The following is a 23,134-nucleotide window of genomic DNA, read 5'->3' on the forward strand; positions in this document are numbered from 1 at the left end:
TACATATTGTCATAAAGATAACTGCTCAACAGTTCGTGCAAAATGAAGAGTCAGAGGAAAGGTTTAGAAAAGAAAAAATATTACATTAAAATAGAGAAATCATAAGTGCCATGCACAGAGCAGGGCTTTACACCATAGAGTCTGGAAACTAGATGCATTATTCTATGTGGTTTACTTTCTTGTGGCATCCCCAAAAATATGTTTTTCCCCCCATGTAGAATTTATCATGCTTCTTTCAGTCTCTTTCTGTCCATCTTTGAAACGGTAGGGATTTCTTTCTCAGGGGTTTTGTTTGTTATTAAATAGGTTCCTTTCTGTTTGGCTGAGGAGGAGTGGAGGGAGCAGTCCGTCAGTGGTTTACTAATAAATGTACAAGCTTATGCAGTATTAACAGGGACATGTATAGGAGTGGGTCTGTAGCATTAATAGGTCCTGTACCTAGAAGAGAAAGAGACAAGGGAGAGAAGGAGATTTGATTTTTTTATCTTTTCCAATATAGAAGATTAAATGCAAAAGAGAAATATAGGAAGATTCATTTTTATCACTTCAGTGCCAGGGGTCAGAAGCTTAATTTTAATAGTAAAACAGCATCCTCAAGCTATTCAACTCAAATAGCTTTTTCCTCCCCCTCCCAAATCTGACTCCACTGAGGTCATTTCATTATGTGTTACTAATGGTATGCCTAAACTTGGCTTCAGCCAAGTTACCAGCAATTGAGATTTCTATAAATACACCATAATCTGGTATATAGTTTCTTGAGAAATGACAGGTATCAACCACCCATTACTTTAAAGGGAAATGACAAATGCTGCGTCTGTACTTCTTGATTAACAGGACATGAACCCATTCCATTTGGAATGGGAACAGCAAGACCTTGACATCTTCTTTACCTTTTATGGGAAAGAGCAGAATTTTAAATTAAAAATGTGCTCAGGAGCTATAGAAAAACAGAGGTCAGGTGTGGAACACATCTGTTCCCGTCAGCCTGTCCCAAGGAGAGAGATGAGCTCACTCATGGGGCAGGACACGCCGAGGCAACTGCTCCCAGCTACCAGGGCCAGCCACTGCATGCTGCAGCCACCAAGGCTGTCCCTGCCTCACACCCCTGCACACCAAGATATTCCCTCAGTTCTTCTATTTTCTAGCAAGGTGTGCTGAAAAGATACAAAAAGGTGTGCACACATTTGCTGTGTGCATTGTGGTGTGGACTCTCTCTCTGGCATGGGAGGGCTGAGCCATGGGGCCGAGGTCTCCTGGCCATGCTCAGCCAAGAGAGCAGGACACACAGGCATGAGGCTCTGCTGTCACCTCTGAAATGGCCATTGCTGTGCTGCTGGCAAGGGCAAGGGCAAGGGCAAGGGCAAGGGCAAGGGCAAGGGCAAGGGCAAGGGCAAGGGCAAGGGCAAGGGCAAAGGCAGAGCAGCCCCATTCCCTGGAGCAGCCCCATTGCTTGGAGCAGCCCCATTCCCTGGAGCAGCCCCTGCCACTGCTGCAGGGCAGGACACAGGTGCCTGGCGCTCCCTGAGCCTGGCTCAGCCCATGCAGACAAGGCCAGGCTGGACCACCCAGCTGCCTAGGCCAAGTGTCCCTGGGGACACCTTCCTGAGCCACGAGAGGACCAGTGTGTGCAGCTTCACCAGCAGGGGATGGATGTGGGACAAAAGCAGGAGTCCAGTGGGAATTTGCCCTGCAGCTGAAGTGCAGAGGGACTCCTGGGGAGAGAGCTCCTCTCTGCTGAACACCCAACCTACAGGAGTGACCAATGCCCAAAACACTGACTGCCACCCAGACTGTGAGAGACACTTTGCAAAGCATGAAAAATTTAAAAATAAGTTTTCTGTATCTCTGGAAAAGTAATCAGGGCACTTCTGTTTAGGAAACTCACTTCAGGCACCGTAATGTGAAGACTTTAGTCTTGGTCTCCAGAACCTGTGAGTGTCTCCCAGCTGTGGCTGAAGGAAAGGAAATGATCAAAGGAAATGCCTCAAACAGTGCCTGAGCAAAGCACTGCTCTTGGGCTCGCTGCTCCAGCTGCCTCGTAATCTATACACACCTCACCAGCAAGGCTGGAGCCTGATTACCCAGCATCAGAAACAGTACACAGCAGTGTGGTGTGCAAGTGAGGGACTCAAGAAATGTCCCCACAGTGCTATCTCACAGACACACAGACTGTGTGGTGATTATTTAGTTATTAAGGTTTTAATTAAATCCCTGCATGCACAAACACGTGCTCAGGACTGCCTGCACAGTACAGCAAGGTATTAAGATAAAGACAGGATTTTTGTTTTGAAAGCTGAAAAATCATTAACAAACACAATTAACTGCAGAAGCTAAAGGAGTTAGTTTGTAACTCATTGCAAAAAGACACTAGAAGTGTGTGCAGGGCAGTCCTCTCTTCTGGGACAAGGCACAGCTGCAAGAAGGCCAGCCCAGGACAGTCCCCAAGCACTGTCACTGTCCCCTGAGCCTGGGGATAGCAGGGGCAGCCTGGCAGCAGCTGACACTCCTGGCAGCTGCACATACTTCAGTGCCAAATTCGTGCCAATTCCACACCTGGCCAGCACTGCAGGGAAGAGCTGGCCTTGGATATTTACTATGATCAAACCTGAGGGTGCTGAGAAGCCATTCTTTCTCTGCTAGGGAAAGAACCCATTCTTCTCTTCTGAGAACCCATTCTTTCCCTGCTTTCAATGAACAGGGCTTGAGTCTGAGCTGCTGCCAGTTGCTCAGACAGCAAGATGTGCTTTTGTGAGGGGGAATTCCCCTGGAAACACTGAGAAACTCAACCTGGAGAAATGGGCTCTTGAAGCTCAAGTGTCCTCACAACTATGGCGCTGAAGGGCTGCCAGAACACCAGCTTAGGATGGTTTCTGCTTTGAAGGGAAAGCAGTGGTAGTCACAACTCCTTGCAGCACCTGTGTGCCTGCCTACCAAAATCATTCCTATGTTGGTTTTACCTTTATGTACTAGTTTTGGTTTAAAATTCAATGCAGAACTGTGAATTAAACAGTCCAACTTTTGTCTTTTCCTTCTGTAGAAACTGCTGTTGTTTTTAACCTATATTCTCCATCTTCTCTGACAGCAGAATGTGAGTTCAGACTCTGTTAACAGAATCTCAGCAGTTAAATGAAACATATTTAAAAAAACTATTTGAAAGTGATTATTCTTACTGAACACCACATACAAGCTTCATTTTTTCATACTGATTCAGTGCTGTTCTGCTCTAAGACTTCAGGCAGTACTGGACACACAGAACTTCAGAATTCTCCTCCCTCTAAATATAAGCAGACCAGAAAAAGAATTTCAACAACAAACTGAACTTAGTGTCCTCAATTCTGCTGTTACCGCAGTAGTGGAAGTCTTGACTTTTAGTTAATAAATTGCTACACCTGAAGATGTAAACAAACAAAATGTGGGCTTGAGCAGGAGGCTCTGGACACGTGACTGACCCAGGTAAGAGAAGAGAGGGTTCTTATCCAGACACCCTAAATCAGGAGTACACAGTTACTTGCAGACTACAGACACTTGCAGGAAAACATTTCACTGATATTTTGAATATTCATTTGATGTTCTGCTATTGCAAGCTTATTTATCACTATACAGACTTTCAACTTAAAATATTTATATGCTCATGGCCAAAAGGGAAAGTCTACCACCATGCAGAACAAGAACAAATTGTTCTCTTTGTGTATGGTGAATTGCTCTCTGGCATCACTCATCCTTTTTTGCAATTTATGACATAATAGTGTTTTACTGCAGTTTTCTAGTTAATATTATTTTTATGCCAGAGTTAGTCACAGTTTGACTTAAAGCAGTTCAATCAAAAACAAACATTAACCAAGTGACTTGTGACACCCAGAAAAAATGGGATGATTCTTTTACAAGCTATATTTAACCAATGGTCAAAACCCACAGTTTCCTGCAGTCACCTATTTTTCTTATTAGAAAGAATCTGAAAAGTCCTTTGATGTCTCTTTCTGAGATGGAGGTAAAATGCAGTGGCCCATATAATAAAAAGCTGAAAGACATCAGTAGCCTATTTTCCTTGAAAGATGAGATAACACCTAAAATCTGACTGCCTATTGATGATGGAGCTGGGGCCCTGGTTGGCAGTGTCACGAGACATTTCTCTGTAGTGCCTTTTATGCAGTGACCTGTTAGCCTTGGCCTATTTCCTTACAGAACAATATCCAATTAAAGCACTCAAACCTGGCATTTCATTAAGAGGTGGCCATAGAGATTGATCTGTTCTGTCAGTCCAGCAAATTTGGACTGCACTTGATACATGTTCTTGTTCTGGTATCTATGGAAAAAATGGAGTTTTACATGGGTTGCTAGTCAAGGATCATTACAAACAATAACCTCCTAGATAAAACAGATTCTCACTCACTGACATACATTTGGAGCTCTTGCATTGAATTGAATTTCCCCAACTTCAGACCTAAGATCTTCTTAGAAGCTTTTAATTGAAATTTCTAAAGTCACTATACACTTACTGAACCAAAGAGATAATAAGCTACACCCCATTAGAACTATTCCACAGTTTGAGACAAGATCTTATAAACTTCCACCCTTCCACTCTTAAGTACTTCCAGCACAATCCACACACTGCCTTTTTGCTTTTTTTTATCTTTTGTTTTGTACTTAATGCCTTAAAATTCCCACTTCTCCCCAGGAGCTAATTCTCCAGGATGCTGTGCAGGAGTGCATGCAGAGCCTGTGCTGATTTTAGCAGATCCTCCCAGCTCAACCCTAGAGCACTGCATGGAACAGGAGGTGGTGTTGTTCAGAGCAGTACTGGTACAACAGAAAAAACCACTGAACTGTGGTGTCCCCCTTGCTCCTGGCTGGCTGTGCATCATCCTGCCCAGGCACAACCAGAAACAGCTCCTCAGCTGCCTTTTGGTGGAGCTAATTTCAGCAGTGCTGACTTCCCACATATTTATGAGCAACTGCATGGGCTCTGCTTGCCACTGAACCTGCCTAGAAGGCATGATGACAAAATTAGTTTTCTATCCACTACAGTTTTTATTTATGATTTGCTGAGTTTTGGAACAGCTTTCCATAACTCATTGCAAGAAAATGCCTCACAGAAGTCAGCATCTGTTTTTATTTCTACACAACCATGCAGGTAGAAGCTTGTGATTCTGCTTTGTTCCTTCATCCATGACATCAAGGTTTTTAAGGTCAGGAGTAAATCTTCTCACACAGCCAGGTGAAACTACCAGCATTGCCCTCCACACCCTCATGATAATGCCCACATTTCACTTCCTTATCCACACCACAGCCTCAAACTCTCCAGGAAGCTGAAAGCAATTTTACTGGCCAGAAGACACTGACCAGAGTTTTGTAAAACTCTGTTGTCATCATTTTAGGTCTTCTCAAATACACCTGAGTTTCACTGTTTCTCCACCTTCTCCCTCACAATATCCACTGCAATATTGAGGCCTGTATTTAGAGGTGAATTGCCAAAACCCCACATTACAAGAGTTACTGAAAGCCTCCTGTCCTGGTTTTGGAAATTCAACAGGTTTTAATATTTTAAATAGGATTCCATTTGCATTTGGAGTATTTAGCAGTCCTGAAAAGAGGACACTAAATTACAATAATTTACTTGCCCACACCTGTATCTATTTATGTGCTGGGCTAAACTCACCTGAAAACAATGAGGTGAGGCAGAATTTAAGGCTTGATATCTCTGTAGAAGCTCTGAAGTTTGCAGCACAGTGCAAACTTCCTGAATAGGTAGAAAAATATGTATATTTGAGGAAAAAGCCAATTCCTTGTAGCAGCCTGGTGCTTAATTTTGACTGTTCTTGATGTGACAACTTGAAAAGTTCACCTAGGACAGAAAACTGGTGTTTTAGATGTTTGGTGTTTTAGACTTTAGTGTTTTAGCATGGTAGCAGTAAGGCTACAGATTAGAAAACAAATAAACTGGTTGGAAATGAGAGAGAGGTGTAGTCATGCAAGGAAATGATGCAGAAATAAAAGTTTGGTTCTGATAAGAAGCTAAGGGAAGAAAAATATTCCTTCTGCAGTATTGATTTTCTGAAGCACTGCAGTGCTGTGCTGGAAGTCAATGTGTGAGTGCCTGTGGGACAGGACAGACACAGGCAATGGTAGAGGAGTTGGGGATGTGCTTCATAGGGCACCTGCAACTATTGAGGTGGATTTTGACCTCAACAGAGCTCATTTTAACTGAGACTCATTAAGGCCAAATTTTCCTTAAAATGTTAGTGCTGACAATCCCTGCCAAATTGCTCATGGCACGCAGACCAGCCAAGTGCCCTGTGATCCTCTGCAGAGGCTCTTCCCTCTCCTGGATCATAAGGACATCATTAGACATAAGGCACAGGATTAAATGGACAATTGGTCTGACCCATTCCACAGCTGCTGCAGGTCTGCAAGGCACAACACTTTTGTATTAACAGCTCTCACTAACAGGAGTTGTTGAACTAGTGGATTTGATGAATGCAGGGAAATGCATATCTGTATGGAACAAGAAATCCTCCTATATTTATACACAAATACTTCTGGTGTTAGGTTCCCAGAGAAATATGCAGTTTTCATTGCCAACAGACTGGCAAAATACTACCACTAAAGTTACAAGAAATAGGGGTAACACAATATGGGAAATATTTTCCCTCAATATCCCCATTTCCCTTCTGTGGTAGCCAAAAGTGTACAGAACAATCAGCACTCTAACCAAAGCCTCCCTCTGCTTCTTCCAACACTCCCTGTGCCTGTGAACACCTCTGTGCTGAGGGCAGGCAGTGCCCACAGACAGCCCAGAGAGCAGCAGCTGAGCTGAGGGAGCCAGGCCCTTGGGGGGGCTGCTCTTGGGATCTCTTCTACACTGGAGAGAGCCAAACAAACCACCCAACCACACCAAATCTCCACTTGGAAGAAATTAAAGAGTAACTTCAAGACAACAGCAGGAGTAACTGATAACAAGCTCCAAAAGGAAACACTGCTCTGGACGGTGTCAATGGAGAACAGAAGTGCAGAATGCTTAAAATGAGTCATTCATTCCATATAGATTGTACAGTTCAAATTCTTTCTATTGGTTTGCATTTAAATAAGCCAGTAACTTTCCTCTTTTAAGACCTGCAGCTGGTCTCTAGTTTGTATTACCCTCACAAAGCAGATTTCTGCTTTGGTATAAGTGAAAAGATCTTTCCTTGCCAAACATCTTATTACAGCACTTAAACCATGCATCTATGAATTTGTTTTAATTTCCAGAATTTTCTGCAGTTCCATGATCTAAAATTAACTTAACAAAACCAAGAACCATTAATTCACTCCCTGAAAGTTAAATAGCGAGACAGACAAAATTCTTTGTAATGAAATTTGGTGGAAAATGAATTCTGATTTAAAATACAGAGAAAAATAAGTAACTGAATGAGTGGTAGTTCAGGTGGTAAATAAGCAGCCAGTCCTACACTTCCTTCTTCTGTACTATTATGTGAGCAATTCCAGAGCATATCCATACACATAAGTAGCAAAAGCAGAACTCAAACTGCCCAGAGCATGAGACAATGAAAAATACTGGGAGCTGGTTTCAGCTGCTGAGCTTTGAAGCAAGTTTGGGGCATATTCTCAGGTTTTTCATTAAAAGTAGGAGGACTAAAAAGTTGCATTGCAGAAAAGCAGGCAAGCTAGATATGGTCACAGAGGAACTTTATAAAAAGACTAGCAATGAGTCCCACTGGACTGAACCACAGATTTCACATTCTGTAATTGATACAAGTTGTAAATATTTGTCACCCAGAAATAAAGATGATGACCCTGTGGTTCTCACTTCACTGTTTTTAGAGTATTTTTGACTTGAGCAGGATTAGGAACAAGCTGCTAATGTAGTTGTAATTATCACTCCAATCAGAATTACTAAACTTAAGCAGATGCAAGTGCAGATTAAGGATTTTTTTCTTTTTTTTAAATAACCCTATCCTGTCCATAATTAAAAAACCAGAGATAAGTGTATTAGCAGAATGCATGATGACACACGAGAAATGGCTGTACTGAGAGCATGTGCCTGGAAAAAAAGCAGAGCCTGTGATTTCAATAAAGAAGGGATCACCTTTTTGCTATAAACAAACAGCAGCATTTTGGGACTGACCCACAAATACAGAGACCCTCCAAACATTTCCAGTGACTGATATTTGCTAGATGTTAGTTAACTAAAGACTCTGCTGTGCCCTAGGTGTAAGAGATGCCAAGCTTTGCAGAATAAAGCAGCAAGGGGTTATTTGACAAAACTGTGGACATGGGACATTGCTCAATACCCTCTGTACATGTGAAATCTCTAGCTCCTCTGTGTGAGAGGGATCCAGATTGGCACACCAATTTTAAAAATTATGAAGCACTAAACTATTTCTAATTATATCAGTTTGATGAATTTTACCCACAGAATCACAGAATTGGTGAGGTTGGAAAAGAGCTGTAAGATCACCAAGGCCAGCCATGAGCTCAGCACCACCACGCTGTGTACCACTAACCCATGTCCTCAGGTGATAGATTGCCATGTCTCCTAACTCCTCCAGCAGCATGGCAACAAAACAGGCATAGAAGACATGAGAGAGCTCCCTGTGCTCTGCCTGCTTTGGAAGTCAGAGCCTCTCCCTGCTCACACAGGGATGCCCTGCTCCTGATGCCTCAGGCCTTAGCTTTTCTATTTTTCAGATTCTGTGCTGCTTTAGTGTGTGGGTCTGGGTTTCATGTTAGGGGATGGTGAGCTCTCTTCACAGAGTAGGGAGACAAAACAATTCCCTCTCTAGCTGGGGACCAAGGACAGCTGATCCAGATCTCACACCCAAGAGCACAAACGATGGTAGGACCAAAGAGAGAAAACAAGAAGGATTGGACTTCAAAGGTAAAGCTGTAATTGGACAATTAGCTCCAATGCACTAATGGATGAGAACTTATAAAAGTGAGAGACCCCATGACCACTCGTCCATTTTTGTAGCCATTTTGGGTTGTGCTGCATGAGTAGATCTATTGAGACCTCCTAATAAATACCTACTTTATTCTTTAGCTCTGTCCAGTCTCTGTTCTAGGTCAGCCTTCACAAGGCATCCCTCCCAGCCAGGGGCAGGGTGAGAGCAGCTGTTGTGGGGAGTGCTTGGGCTCCTTTGCTCTGTGAGCACAGCTCCCTCCTCCAGCCCAGCACAAGCCCGTGCTGGCTCACACAGACCCCTCTGCTGAGCACGGCTGCTGTTCTGCCAAACTGCTCTTCTTTCCAGCTAATAAAATTGCCTCCCAGCTGATAACAGCCTAGCAATATAAAGTGCTTGGTTGTTAGCTGCTGTTGTGACAAATAATACCATTCTGCTGACAACCCCATTTTTTCCAATACAAACCTACTTGAACTGTTTATTATTGACATATGGGACTGCTCTACCATTATCTAATTTTAAAAAACACATAGTAAACAGCAATAGTGAGCCTGACAGCATTCTTACTGCTTTAGCAAAGCTAAATCAAAATCCAAAGCAACCTCCTTTTATTGCCAGCACAGTCCTGTCAGGCTCTCTTAAGTAAAAAAGAAACACCTACACAGGACTACAGTAAGATTCATTTCCTGGCAGAGGCTACTTTGTGTTTGCTTCCCAACTACAGCCCACACTGCTAAAAGCCTTCTCAAAACCAGTACCAGTAAGGCTGTCTGGGTATTTCTTTTTGCCACCACTGCTAAGCTTTAAACTGTTAGGGACCTATATAAATCGACAGCACCGTTCAAGAATTAGTTTATACATCAGTAAAGCTGCACCGGTATAGCAGAGGTGGGGAGTGAGTAACAATTACTGCTTCTCATAAAAGATACAAAGTTAGCTGCTGCTGCAAACCAAGACTGTGCTTTGCAAAGTATCTATTGAAATCATGCATAAAGAACTAGCACTACATATGTATTCCTGCCCCAAATGCTGTTTGCTCATGCAAAAACACATGTGGGTGCACTGAGCCTTTCTTCATATAAAATTCTAATTCTCACTCACTAATGAATCAATCTTATACAGAAATCTAGACAGGTGTTAGATACAGCTTCAATAGTCACTAAAAGGACCTGTAATACACCCTTTGTTGTGTTTAGTAATATTTTTAGAAGACTTTTTCATCTATAACTTAAAGATTTCAAAGAAATTCAAATAATATTCGGATTTCTTCAAGGGCACTGAACAGGCTGGAGTAGAATAGGTTAGTACAGTTTGGTCTGTCCTCTGGGGAGCAAGCAAGAACCGCTGAAAGGAGGTTACTCAAATAAATTGCATTTCCACAGTACAAAAACACCCAGGCACAGCTTGTTTCTGCCCTAGATAATGAGGTGACACAGTGCAGCAGTTAGTGCTTTTGTCCAGTTCGAGAATTAATCCACATTACACAGACACAAAAGAAGATATTTGACCTCACTTGTCCCCAAAGCAGTCTAATTTGCCTAGATATTAAAGTGCTAGTGATGTGTATTTAATGAGAATTCTTTTTGCATGTTTTTTATCCAGTGACATTTAGGAGGTCAGCCTGATAATTCAGTTATGGCCCCTGTCTTGCTACTTTATTTAATGTAAAGGAAAATGTGACGTGACCCAGGTTGCATTTAACTACAAGTAACATCAGAATTGAGCTCATACATGGTCTCATAAAAAGCACAAGGGAAGTGGAGTAGACCCAGACATTACTGAGTGGGAAAGGCAGGGAGCCTGAGCCAAACAGCCTCACAGACTTTCCTTGCTTGCCATTTCATGTACTGTTCATCTATCAAACATAAACGAGCTCCACAGGCTGTGTCTCCAACTAGCAGAGAGTCATTAAAGCCCTGACAAAGCCAGGAGAGCCCTGAACTCAAACCCTTACCTCAAAGTTAGTCCAAACCCAAGCACAGAGTGCTCCTAACCAGCCACAGCTCTGCACACAATAAATCCCTGTGCTCCTTGCTCTGCTGTCTCTGAGCTGCACACACAGGTCTCTTGCATGCTAGTGCAGCACAGAGATCTGAGTCTCCCCGTGCCTCCTGCCTCCAGGTGGGCTGGCTGAGCCCGCCCTGCTCTGCTGAGCACCACGGGCACCGAGGCTGCAGGGCTGGGACCTGCTGCTGCTGCTGCTTGATCTTGGCCAAGCAGCCCAGGAGCAGAGCTCCTCCTGCCTCGCACATAAAAGGCTTTGAGGAGGGGAGGAACAGGCATGGAGTGAAGATTTGTGTTCTTCCTTGCCATGACCACTTCATCTGTGCATAACACATGAGCCTGTGCTCCTCCTAGAGCTTCTTGTTTCACACTCCCATCTTTGTTTATTTTATTTAAAGCTTTCACTCCTGAGCTTTGAGGCTGGAGATCAAACAAATAAAAGGGAATTTGGAAGCTGCCATGTCTGATCTGCATTCTGCTCAGAAGTTAAACTAAAAATTGCCCCCAAGCCAATACACAGGCACTCATTTTGGAGACTATTTGGTAGGATATAATGCAGTCAATTTCCTTCCCAGGAGGTCAGGATGAAGATCCTTGTTTATTACTGCACCATCAGATGACAAAGTGAGTCTCACGACTAAGGCCCTGGACTTAAATTTAGAAGATCTGAAATTAAGTTTTCATATTTAATTTCAGAGCTGTCACACGACTCAACAAAGTCAGTTATTGTTCTTGTGTCATTTATCTGTCTCAAACACTTGGACTACAAACTTCCTGAGAATGAGATACCGTGTGTTTCACTCAGTGATGGTCCTGCATCCCCTCTACTCTACCCAGTAAAAACCAGGAGCACTTCCAAGCAATAACAACTGTGTAAACTTTCACTTGCTCACCCCTATTTTTCTCCTACAGTGTAAGATTCCGTTTGTGTACAAGCATTTAAACTAAAAGCTCAATATTATTTCATTTAGAACCACAGGGATGACTGCTTCTCTGATAGTGTTAAAAATGTTCTTGCCAGCAGGTCTTTGTCTCCTCACAGCCCAAATCCCATTTTCTAGGCTTCCATGAGACCACAGCACCAAGTTTTTATATGGTTGTTTAAACATCACAGATAAAATTCTGTTTAAATAGCTAATATTTGTGGCATATTGGTCAATTTTTCAGTTATACTGGATCTATTGCCCGAGATACCATAATGCTGACACAAACTTCAGGCAAATACCATTTCTAATGATGTTCAAAACAATGGATTTTCTATTTATACCCAGTCTGTCAGATGAGACTCTTTGCTCCTTAAATAATCTCAGTAACTGACACATTTATCCTAATAAATTCATTTTTCAGTTCACTTAGAAGATGTAAAGAATCACACTTCTCCATGGTGCATGGCTGGGGCAGCAGCTGAAGTCAACAAGAGCCCTGCAGACACATCCCAGTGTAGCATTTGATCTATAATCATGTTTAATGGAATCCAAGTACATAGAGGCCCTCTCTTACTACACTGAAAGTATTGGGAAGATTTCTATTGCAAGGAAAATAGGATTAGAGGCCAATTCATGCAGGACACTGTAGCTAGTGCCATGCCATCAGCTCTCAGGCAGAACTCTCCAGTGTTTTAAATGAGGATGCTTCTTAATCGCTGATAGCAAATCCATTGTTCAACCACATTTCTGCTTTTATACAGAGGAAATATCCCTGTGTTCAAGGAAGAGACTTAGAAATGCTAAATACTGTAAATGTATCAGACTATTCAATTATTACACACAGATTTGGTGCAAGCACTTATCTGTATGTGTTATGGAGCTCAAAATAGGATAATGAGGCATGTGTATTACAGTGCTATGCAGATATAACTCATACAGCAGCACAAGGTTAGGTCCTGCAGTCTAAACACCACGTGAACAAAGATTTAGTTGGATTTGTTGGCCCTGCTGGGTGGAAAACCAGTTACAACACAGCCTTGGGGGTGGATTCAAAACAGGGCTTCTAGTTCCCAGAAGTAAATAAAAGGAAAAAAACCTCATTTCCTATAAAGCAACTGCTTTCTTTATGGAGAACAATAATTACTGCACCTAGCTGTAGCCCTAAAGAACACCCCTTTAACATACAAATGGGAAACTTAGAAGGTCTAAGATGTCATTTTCTTTGAGGACATTTTGAAGAAAGTTTAGTGCTTATCCAACCCGAGTGGCAGCACTGGAGACCCCAGTCTTCCCTTTCCTCCTCTAAGCCCTCATCACACTGACTGCCATGTTAATATTTTATCCAGGTTTCTCTATCCAGGTCAGATGAGACTCATTCAATTCATGTCTAGGGAAGACTTCTTGCCTCTACTGAGGCTGTCTCTCTGCTTCAGGCCAAATCCCTGTCCCAGACAGTCTTTCTACCCAGGAGATGGGGACTGGGGCAGCAGCAATCTGCTTCCCGGGAGCAACCAAAGAGACACCTTGTGGTAACGAGACTCAGGCAGTTACAGTCCAGAAAGCACCTGAATCAGGAATTTTTGAGGAATTTTCAAGTTCAACAAATTTTCAAAGCCATGCTATGACTGATGTTCTATTGATTCGTAAGTACAGGCAGCTCCAAACTACCATAGGTCCAGAAATTACAACAAACCAGGGGGAAGCCTGTTATCCAGGGAGATCTTGATTCAAGCAGAGTGAAAAGGCATTATTTCTACAAGAGGACCATACCAAAACACACGATTAATTACATCCCTCTTATGGGGACAAAAGCAGGTTTACACCTTTTTAAGTCAGTACAGGAACAGGAACAGTCTGATTTAGATTTCTCCAGCACTGGAGCTGCCACGGAGTGGCACTGTTCACAGAGACCTGTGTGCCCAGCAGGGAGCTCACAGCACCAGATTTTTGTTTAGCCAGCTTTGTAGCCTTCAGCATCAGTCTCCACCTGGAGACCCCCCATTAGATGTTTTTCTGTATTCTGCTACCTTTTTCACTGATTTAAATCATTCCATTACCTCCACTGCTGGCCACAACACTACCAGTTTATTTTCAGATTTATTTTCTGCAGCCTAGAAATGATGCAGAAGTGCCATACCCCAAACCACAGACATGTAAAAAATCAGGACAGACAGCAGTTTAGCTGATCTGGGCAGGAGGTCTTGCCCTCACAGGCATATGTGACATGCTGTCTTGGCAGCACACGCTCACATCCATCTGTTGACGTGGAACTGAGCCCGCTGCACTTCCACTGTCCTGGTTTCAGTTCATATGCACCACATAAGCTCTGGGTTCAGCAGGCAGGGTGCACAGTGCTCCAAGTCCTAAAGCCAGCCTCTACTGTCAGCATGGAAAACACTGCAGGAATTCACACAGTCACAGAGTGCAGAGGAAACATGAGAACAAGCCCCAGCCCTGGGGTCCCAGGAGAAAAGCAGATATTTCCAAACAAAAAACGATAGATCATGACCCTCTGGTTTAATTTCTTGGGGTCAGTGGATTCAGCAAAAGCAAAATGATCTTCTTTAAATGCCCACAAGCACCTGTAGTTAGATCTCAGGAACTGTCACTTTATCTACCACTAGACAGCAATGAACAACCAGCTCAGTCTTGGGAATGATAAGGAGTAAAATCTAACTTTCACATGTATTTCTACAGAAGAAAGAAACTAAATTATTCAGAAAACAGGAAAAGGCAGTAACCACCTAAAACACAGCACCTGTAAAGCACCAGCAGGTCACAGTGACCCATATAGGAATGATTTCCATTACTGGGAGCCAAAACCTGCAGCTGCTTGCCCAGAAAGTGTGAAGGGGTATCAGAAAGAAGTGTGAACTTCCCTGCGTGAAGATTATGAATCTGCGTCAGAAGAGACTCAGCAGAGAGGGGAGCTCAGGGCCTTCCCTGCACAGTTAGTGGCATAAAACTGTTTCCCTTTCCCACAGATAACTTGGCAGGGACATTTGTTCAACATTAGTTAAGTGACAGTGGCTGAGAGAAGAGCTGAAGCCCAGCCAGAGCAGCACCACACCTCTGAAGCTTGAAACACTTTAGCAATGCGGATTTAAGACTGTGTTCTTTGTCCCAGACATGCCTGTCATTGGATAAATAAAGGTTTATAACTGCCTTCTCTGGCAAACTGCAATATGGTAATGTGGCATTAATAACTTAATACAGTATTAACTGATAGACAATCAGCATTAGCATGATGTTTACATTTGGAAAACGTTATAGAGCACTGTATCTCCAATTCTTATCCTGCCATTAATTCAGACGTGGAGCTCATTACACAGCAATTGACATTTCCCTTCTGAATCTGCATCCTGCTCTGCACAGGCCTTGCATCTGCTAGGGACAACCAGCCCTGTAAGCCACTCACTGATCTGAATTCTCTGCAAATCTAAATTCTCGGCAGAACATCCATGGTGTTTCGCTCACCAAAGGCTGAAGCTACTGTTTCAGACGCTGCAAAGGGGTTCTGACCGTGAGGCATGACAAAGGGATGCAGGTCCCAGCCTTGTACTCGGACCCATCTCCCCATCCCTGTGCCTCCTGTCCAGGGGCAAGGCACAGTCCCGGCCTTTGGGACACCCTAAGTGCACTTTGCCAACAGCCTCGAGTGCAATTACTCAGTTTCAGCGTCGCAGCGAGAGTCCCCCACGGCAGCGGGGTCTCAGTGCCCGACCCGCAAGCGCTGGCAGTGCCGGGGCTCCGTGCCGTGCGGGAACGGGGTCCCTCCCGCCCCCGCCCTACCTGACCCGTGCTGCTGGCGGAGGATGGCGGCCTGCCCGGGCGGCGGCGAGGCCGAGGAGGCTGCGGCGGCCGCCGTCGAGGCGGTGGCGGTGGCGGCGGTGCTGGCGGCGGTGCCGCCCGGGGCGGGGGCCGGCGGCGGCGGCGGGCGCTTGGCGGGGCCGGGCGGGGCCGTGGGGCGGGCGGCGGGGCCGTGGCGGCGCGGGGCCGCCCCGCTCTGGATGTGCGACACCGCCTCGGCCGCCTGCACGTCGGGAGGGGCGAAGCGGGACAGGACGCGCAGCAGCGCCTGAGCCTTGTGCTCCTGCGTCTCGTCGTCGCTGTAGTCCGACACGCGGCACTGGTAGACGCCCTCGTCCTGCCGCCGCACGCCCGACAGGCGCAGCCGGTGCGAGATGTCGTTGCCCTGGACGCGGACCGTCTGCAAGAGAGCGCACGGCCGGCACGGCCTCAGCGGGCTGGCCCAGCGCCGTGCCCTCCGCTGCCAGAGCACGGAGCCGGGCTGGTTCCCCCAGAGCAGCGGACAGAGCCCGGCGCCCCGCTGCTGAAGCCCCACCTCGCGGGGGCTATCCACAACCAGCTCCGTCCCCATCGTTCCCACGCTCCCCCCCTTAGCTGTCACTGACAGCGCTCTGCCACCAGCCCCCGCGGGGTTCTCTCGCCCCCCCCAGCCCTCACCAACCGGCCCGAGCCCCCCCGGAGAAAGTGCAGCCCCCGGGGGTCGTCCCCCGCCTGCTGCAGCGAGCCAAGCCCGGCTGGTGGCAGGGTCCCCTCTCCGGGTCCAAGGAGCTGCCCCGTGTGCTCAGCACCGCGGAGAGGGGCAGCGGCACCCGGGCCGCATGGCAGGAAAAGGGGCGGGTTTCCTGCGGGACAGCCAGGGAAGGGGTCGCCTCAGGCGACTGGGGGTTGCAGAAGGCTGGGGAAAAATGCAAGATTCTCTTCCGATTTGGCCCACAGTCCTTTTCCAACGTGGCTAAGGAAGGGCTGTAAGGCAAGCGTCACCTCCTCTGGATTTGCAAGGAATGGGACGTGACTGCAAAACCAGCAACAGATGGTAACAACGTCTCGAGCCGCGGCACACTGAGGAGGGGAAACGTGCCACACTCCCGCCGTGCTGCAGGAGCGCGGCTGCCAGTGACACCAGCTGCATTCGTGTGTCAGGAAATGAGGGGGGCATGCAGTAAATCCCACGTGCGTGGGAGGAGGGGTGTGCACCCATCTCGAGCTGCACTTACGCTGATTTTGGTTGCATCCTTATTTGCTACCTAAAAGAACAGAAAAAAAGGGCAATTAGACTCAGCGCTGCCAGCACATCAACAGGATGCTTATATTCCCACCCCGGTGGAAGGACAGGACATGGATAGATGCAACTTTCTCAGCTTGCCATTCACACAGCCTGTGCGGCTCAGGGCAGTTCCCCAGGTGATGGGGAAGACAGCAAACCAGTGCTCAGCTGGGAGGACTGTTTGGGTAAAGTTCCCATGCTGCCCCACAGAAGCACTGCCTTCCCCAAGGGTGCGAACGGCAGCCAAAGAAATGCTTGTTGCATGCTCTGCTGCTCACAGTCGCTGACAAACACTGGGGAAGACGCTTCACCAGCAGCACAGCAGGGAAGGGCTTGGGCAAGCTGGATGCTGCATGGCTCAGGGCAGAGCTTCAGTCCTGAAACACCCTGGGAGCAGGTATCACGCAGCACTTTTCATATTTGGTTATGTTTTTGTCTCCAGCCAACCACGGTAAACCTAAGTGATGCCTCAGACCTCACTGATACGCCTCTCAGGGAGACGGTCATCATTCTCCAGGCTTGCTCTGTCATCATTTATTGTAAAAGCAGCTCACAGTTTTTATATAAGGTTAAAGAAGACATTTAAATCCGAGCGATTTATTTCCCAGTCTGACAACTGACTTACACTTTCCCCAGCTAGGCGGCATCGCATTAGCTCAGTGTCTATATGCTTTGCATCTCTATTTGAGCTCTGCAGGAAAACAAGTGTGCCACAGAGAGGGGAGCTGGCACACGCACAGAGGCTGCCACGGGCCACCCTGCTGGCACAGAGGACGGGGGCTGGGGAGGATGACATGTCCTGCACAGTAGGGCAACACAGCCTCAAAGTCCTGCTTTACCCCACTCCTTGTACAGCCCTGTTTGGCACCTGCAAGTTGTCTTTGCTCTGGTGGGGAGGGGTGTAGAATGAACCAGCTTATGCTGGGGAAATGCAGCTGAAAAATTTAGACTAAAGCCTGCCCTCAGACCAAGCAGCTTCCTAGGGGGAGGGCAAAAGGCACTCAAGATTTAACTCTGCTTCATGCATTTTAATTGCTACATCTGACTGAAAACATCTTGCTGAGCTTCAGATATGGACACAAGTGTGGACGTGGACAAGTAACTGTGCCTTTGTAGGTGCAGACTGGTACCACATTAGTGTACCAACAGAGAGGTGTATCCCTCATGCCTTTCTCTGCACTATCAGCGAGCAGAGGCTCTCCCACCTTTTATAGTGATATAGTTTCCCACCTTCCTAGCTCAGTCCACAGAAGCACTGGTTTTGGCTTGTCCACACTTCATACAACAGCTTTTCTTGGGACCTCATTGCTGATTTTGCAGTGGAACATTTATCATTTTCTGTTTACAGTCCTTAAAGCGCTGATGTTTTTTCCTGACATGAAGTCCCTCATGGTGCATGCCCTGTACTCCTGCATTCCTCAGAGGGCCTGGGCACACTGGTGCTTCCTACTGGTGGCTGGCACTGAGCAGAGGAAGCACTCTGAGAATGCTAAGTTTATTCTGATCACTGCCTAAGCGTGTTGCATTTGATGAAGAGATGTATCTCCATAGCAATGTATTACCTTGCTCCTGCTGCCGGGGACACTGATGGCTAATTCGTGTGCAAGTTCTCTGGCTGGTTCTTTAAGGTACCACCACTGGATTTCCAAGGAGTAAGAGGTGGATCCGCTGGCTCGGAAAGCACAAGGCATCTCAATATCATCTCCCTCCCTAACAGTCACATCTTTGGGAACTTCAGTAAAGGTAGCTGGGAGGGGAAGATAGAGTTACAAGGGCTGGTTAATGAGAGAGATTAAAAGGCAAGATCAGTCCTTTTCAGTCTAACGTGAGCTGCTTCAGCTCAAGAGCTAAGCGCTGACCGCGGCACAGGTTTCCTGGAGCCCAGGGACCCCAGGGCGAGCAGAGCATCCAGGACTGCGCACCCGGGACAGGGCCGAGCCGGCCCCCGTCACCCTGCAGCCGCGGCTTCAGTGGAAAGTTTGAAGAGGACTTAAAAACCCCCTGGTCCTTCTAAGAAAGCCCTCGGCTTGATGCAGGGCCACCGGCGTGCCACTGTCCCCTCCCGCCGAGCGGCGCGGGGACTGTCCCGGGCTGCGCGCCCGCCGCGCCCCGCTCCGTTCCGCTGCGCGCTGCCGGCAGCTGCGGCCCAACAGTGCCACCTTGTTCTGCCAGAGCCCGCCCGGGCAGCTCCCTGCCCCCAGCCCGGCGATGGGAACGCGCCGGGGAGGCCGGGCCTGGAGCAGCGGGGCGGCTGCGGCTCGGCTGCGGACGGGCGGCCCCGCAGCCCCGACGGCCCCGCAGCCTCCCGCCAGCAAGTTGTGCCCGGAGCGGCGCATCGCCGCGGGAGGAGGCCGAAGTTCCCTACTCACCGGTGACAATGAACAGCAGAGGAGCGTTGAACATCAGGTAACAAAGGGTGCAGAACAGCCCCCGACTTTCCATCGCATCGATGTGGGCTGCGGGCGGGGACCTGGCTGGGGGCGCAGCCGGGCACGCCTCAATCCATCGCACACAGCGGGCCGGGGCAGGGCTCCTTCCCAAAAAGCCAAAGCCTCCCGGCTAACCTCGGTTTGCGGAGAAGCAAATATAAAATCCACAGCCGGCTGCTCAAACTCGCTCGCAGGTGGAAGCGACGTTTCTGGGAATGCAGCAACAAAATCGCGTCCCGCTCCTTCTCTCCACCGCGGGCGGGATTCAACTGCCCTGCGCTGCGTGGGGGCTCCCGCAGCCCGAGAGCGAGGAGGCGACGCCGGGCGCCTCTCCGAGCCCCATCCCACGGAGCGCTCCGCGCCCGGAGCTCGCCGCGATGTCCAGCGAGGCGGCGGCGGCGGGGACGAGCCTCCCCTCCCCTGGTGCGCCCGGGCAGCGCCCGCCGTGCGCCCGTCGCGGGCTCTGCCCCTGCGCGGGGAGGCGGCGGCAGCCCGAGCCCGCCTCTCCCCGCCCGGCCGATGGATGCCGTGGATCCGATGGATGCGCGGCCCCGGCCGCAGCTGCCCCGCGGGCCCGGCCCCCGCCCGCGCCCCGCCCCGCCCCCCGCGCCAGGCCCCGCCCGGCGCCGCCCCGGGACCCGCGGAGCCGCTGGGGCTCGCTCGCTGCCCGGCCCGCTCCGCTCCGGCCCCGGCTGGCGCTGGAAGTACCTGCGAGGCACCTGAGCGCGCAGCAATGAAGGCGCTGCTGTTCGCGGCTGCCCCATCCCCGCCCGGGGCTCCTCCTGGGCTGCGTGCCCGCGGCGGATCGTTTGGCTGCTGTCAGCCTCCCGAACTCGCTGCCTTTGGTACTTGTTAAAATACATTAAGGAAACAACAAAAATAACAACAACAAAACCCACTCCTATTGATTTAGAAAACAGCAACAAAACAAGAAAACGTTTCCATGTTTCTCAGGCTAATGTCCCAATTAAAAAATAGAAGCATGAAAAGTCATCACTAAAGTCATTACAGTGAGTATAAATCATAAGCAGAATTTGATTTTTGCAGTAACTAATGCGTGGGAGCTGTATTTTAATAAATTTGAGGTGCATTTCTAAAATATTTGCCCTTCCCCCCCCCCCCCCCCCAGAAATTCCATTAGAAGTCTCCATTTTGTTCAGTCACATCTTTATTTAATGACTGTGATGGCCTGGGACGTGTTTTAAGATCCACAGAAAATTTCCTTTATATTTTTAATGGTTGCATTCTATACCATAAAAAATATGTATGAAGATTTCTATGGAACAAAATATTTGTGAGCATTCTCTTTTTGAATAACTAAATCAGACCAGCCTTGATCTAGTCTCTAGTTCCCCAGCTACCGCCCTGTCCCATCAAAAAATTCTCTAGTGGAGGTTGGACCCTGCCAGCTGCTGGCTCCCTGCTAGGCAAACCCACCTTTGCAAGGTTTCCATCAGGAAGTTCCAGTAAAATTCACACAGTTCTGAAGAATATCCAAACTGCATCAAATCAATACTTCTTGCTGGAAATTTTTTTTCTTCAGAGCATTTTCAGCCATTCCTACTGATCTTACCATGACTTAAATCCTGTGACAGTCCTCTGGCAGGTCTATGACAATTGGCCTGAAGAGCAACTTGCCCTTCTCCAGATTGGTTACTGGGAGCCTAAATCCTGCCCCAGGCAGGCCCAGTTCCCCAGGCAGGTGGAAACCAGTCAGAGAAACTAGTAAACACTGTTTAATTAAATTGTGTAATAATTGGTGACACTTTGCTTTTTCACCCAAAAGCTCAGTGTGCTTCACCCAGCATTATTCCTTTTTTCACATGTGGCCTCGGGCCACCTATCACTGCAGGAGGTTTTATTGTCACTGTGCCAGAGTCCCCAGGCAGTGCTCCACCCACCAGGACATGAGGAAGGCAGGGAAAGGCCATCAGGAGAGACACACCTGAGAAAGTAAATCCAGCAGCCTCTCTGCTCAGCAGCACAAGTCCCAGGAATGGGTTAAGCTGGTCTTCTGCAAGAGAGGCAATTCCACAACTTTGTGCCCTCCACACAAGGATTGATTAGAAAGCTCCTCTTGGAAAAACAGGATCAAAACAAGTAATTTTTGTATCAAATGGCTAGGGACAAATCATGTTTTAAACACTTTTACTCAAGTTTTTATTAAAATTGATGTTTAAAAAGTTCTGAGATTGCAACATTGTGAAAATTTACAACATCTGGGAAGGTGAAAATACCCAGTTTATGTTAAGTGAGTTTTGGTTCTTAGAGATAAAAAATACGTAATAAAAATGAAAAGGAAAGGCAAATGCATTTAAACTTAGTTCTATTTTAATAAATTTAAGGTTGTTATTGTAGGAGTAGTGTTGGTTAAGACAATTCCATCTTGAATGGTTCTCTCAATATATAACACTAAGCCTTCAGTTCTGCTGTATTTACTACCCTCTAAGTTTGATTTTATGTGTAGCAGCTGACACTGAAGTGCTGATATCTTGGTGTTCAATTAAAGTAAGGAATAAGAAACACAACAGTGTGGTTTTCACAGTCTTAAGTTAGAGTAATCCAAGACTCTTTTTATGTCCTCCTGCTAGAACTATAATGAGGGACTATGGTGCTCTACACTCACTAGCAAGTACTCTGTGCAAATCATCTTGCTCTTAGGATCATAACAGCATTTGAAGTCATTTATTGATTCAATCCTGCTAGCAAAAGAGACTTCTACAGCAAAAGCTCTCACCTGCCTGCACTCTCACCCCAAACAGGTGATGAATGGCAGGAATGTCATAGGGAGAAGCTGACTTTGTAGTTGCTGATTCTGCAGCATCATCCAGCAATTCTCAGAAATCAGGGAAAGCACTATTCAGCTGCTTAAAGTAAAGGCCCTGTTTAGTTGATAACCTGATTTTTTTTGCTGCAGCTGTCTGTATGGCAGATAGGTAACAATATTTTACACTTGGGCAAACTGAAGGTGGGTGTTTTTATGGAGAAATCCTATGGCATTTCCATAGTATTCCACTTCCAAATCAGATTTTACTAGAAAATCCCTCTAATGTAGAATAAACCAAAACCCAGGAGCATTTGTTCTGTAACAGGACTCTGCATCACTTCGTACAAGTGGCTTCATCCTAGGCCATCCTCTAGGGGATGGTGGCAGGGAAAGCTCTGAAGTCCCCTCCCTGACTCCTGAGCAGCCTTCCAGGTGAGCCAGGAGGAGTCTGAAGGGACCACTGGAACCAGCAGAGTTCCTCTGAAGGGACAGCCATCTCTGTCATCTCTGAGTCCCATTGTCATCCTCCACCAGTAACCCAAATTCCCCTGGTATGAAATGCAGGAGCACCACTGCCCTGGGAGGGGATGGATGGTGAGCAGTGGGTGAGTGCCTGGTGCTTCAGGCAGGCACTGTCACTCACAGGGCTGGCAGTGGCACACCTCTTTTGAAGCTGTTGGACTCTGTTTCACAGGAGCTCATGAAATCCCCTAAGTGGTTCCAGCACTGTGTAGCTGATTACTTTGAAGAATGTCTGTAAATTCTCCCTGTAATACTTTCAAATGACTAGCAGCTCCTCTGTTTGAATGACCAAAATACTTTCTAATGGCTGCTTGAGGAGCCTTCTCTCCTGTCTGGAGTTAATCCACTCAGAAATTAGGGCAGTGCAGATTACCTTTGGAAAGGAGAAAGCTGCAAAACCAATTTTTGTCCAAATTTACACACACAAAGCATGTGGGATGAGACATACTTTGAGCTGGTGTCACATTCTTGATGTGACATGGTATGCCTACCATATTTAAGTAATATTCATCTCT

General features: G+C 47.0%; 1 protein-coding gene across 1 annotated transcript; it reads right to left on the reverse strand.

Annotated features, from left to right (window-relative positions):
• Positions 1–10: 10 nt before the first annotated feature.
• VSTM2B (V-set and transmembrane domain containing 2B) lies at positions 11–19,708 on the reverse strand. Its single transcript, XM_059857023.1, has 5 exons — positions 19,271–19,708; positions 18,464–18,648; positions 16,852–16,881; positions 15,620–16,037; positions 11–438 (listed from the first exon to the last, which is right to left on the reverse strand). Exons 1-5 carry the CDS (start codon positions 19,341–19,343, stop codon positions 350–352), a joined length of 795 nt encoding a protein of 264 aa, XP_059713006.1. The 5' UTR covers positions 19,344–19,708; the 3' UTR covers positions 11–349.
• Positions 19,709–23,134: the final 3,426 nt, after the last annotated feature.

The sequence above is a fragment of the Haemorhous mexicanus genome, chromosome 12 (genome assembly GCF_027477595.1).
Source record: "Haemorhous mexicanus isolate bHaeMex1 chromosome 12, bHaeMex1.pri, whole genome shotgun sequence".
In the NCBI taxonomy this organism is placed as follows: Eukaryota; Metazoa; Chordata; class Aves; order Passeriformes; family Fringillidae; genus Haemorhous; species Haemorhous mexicanus.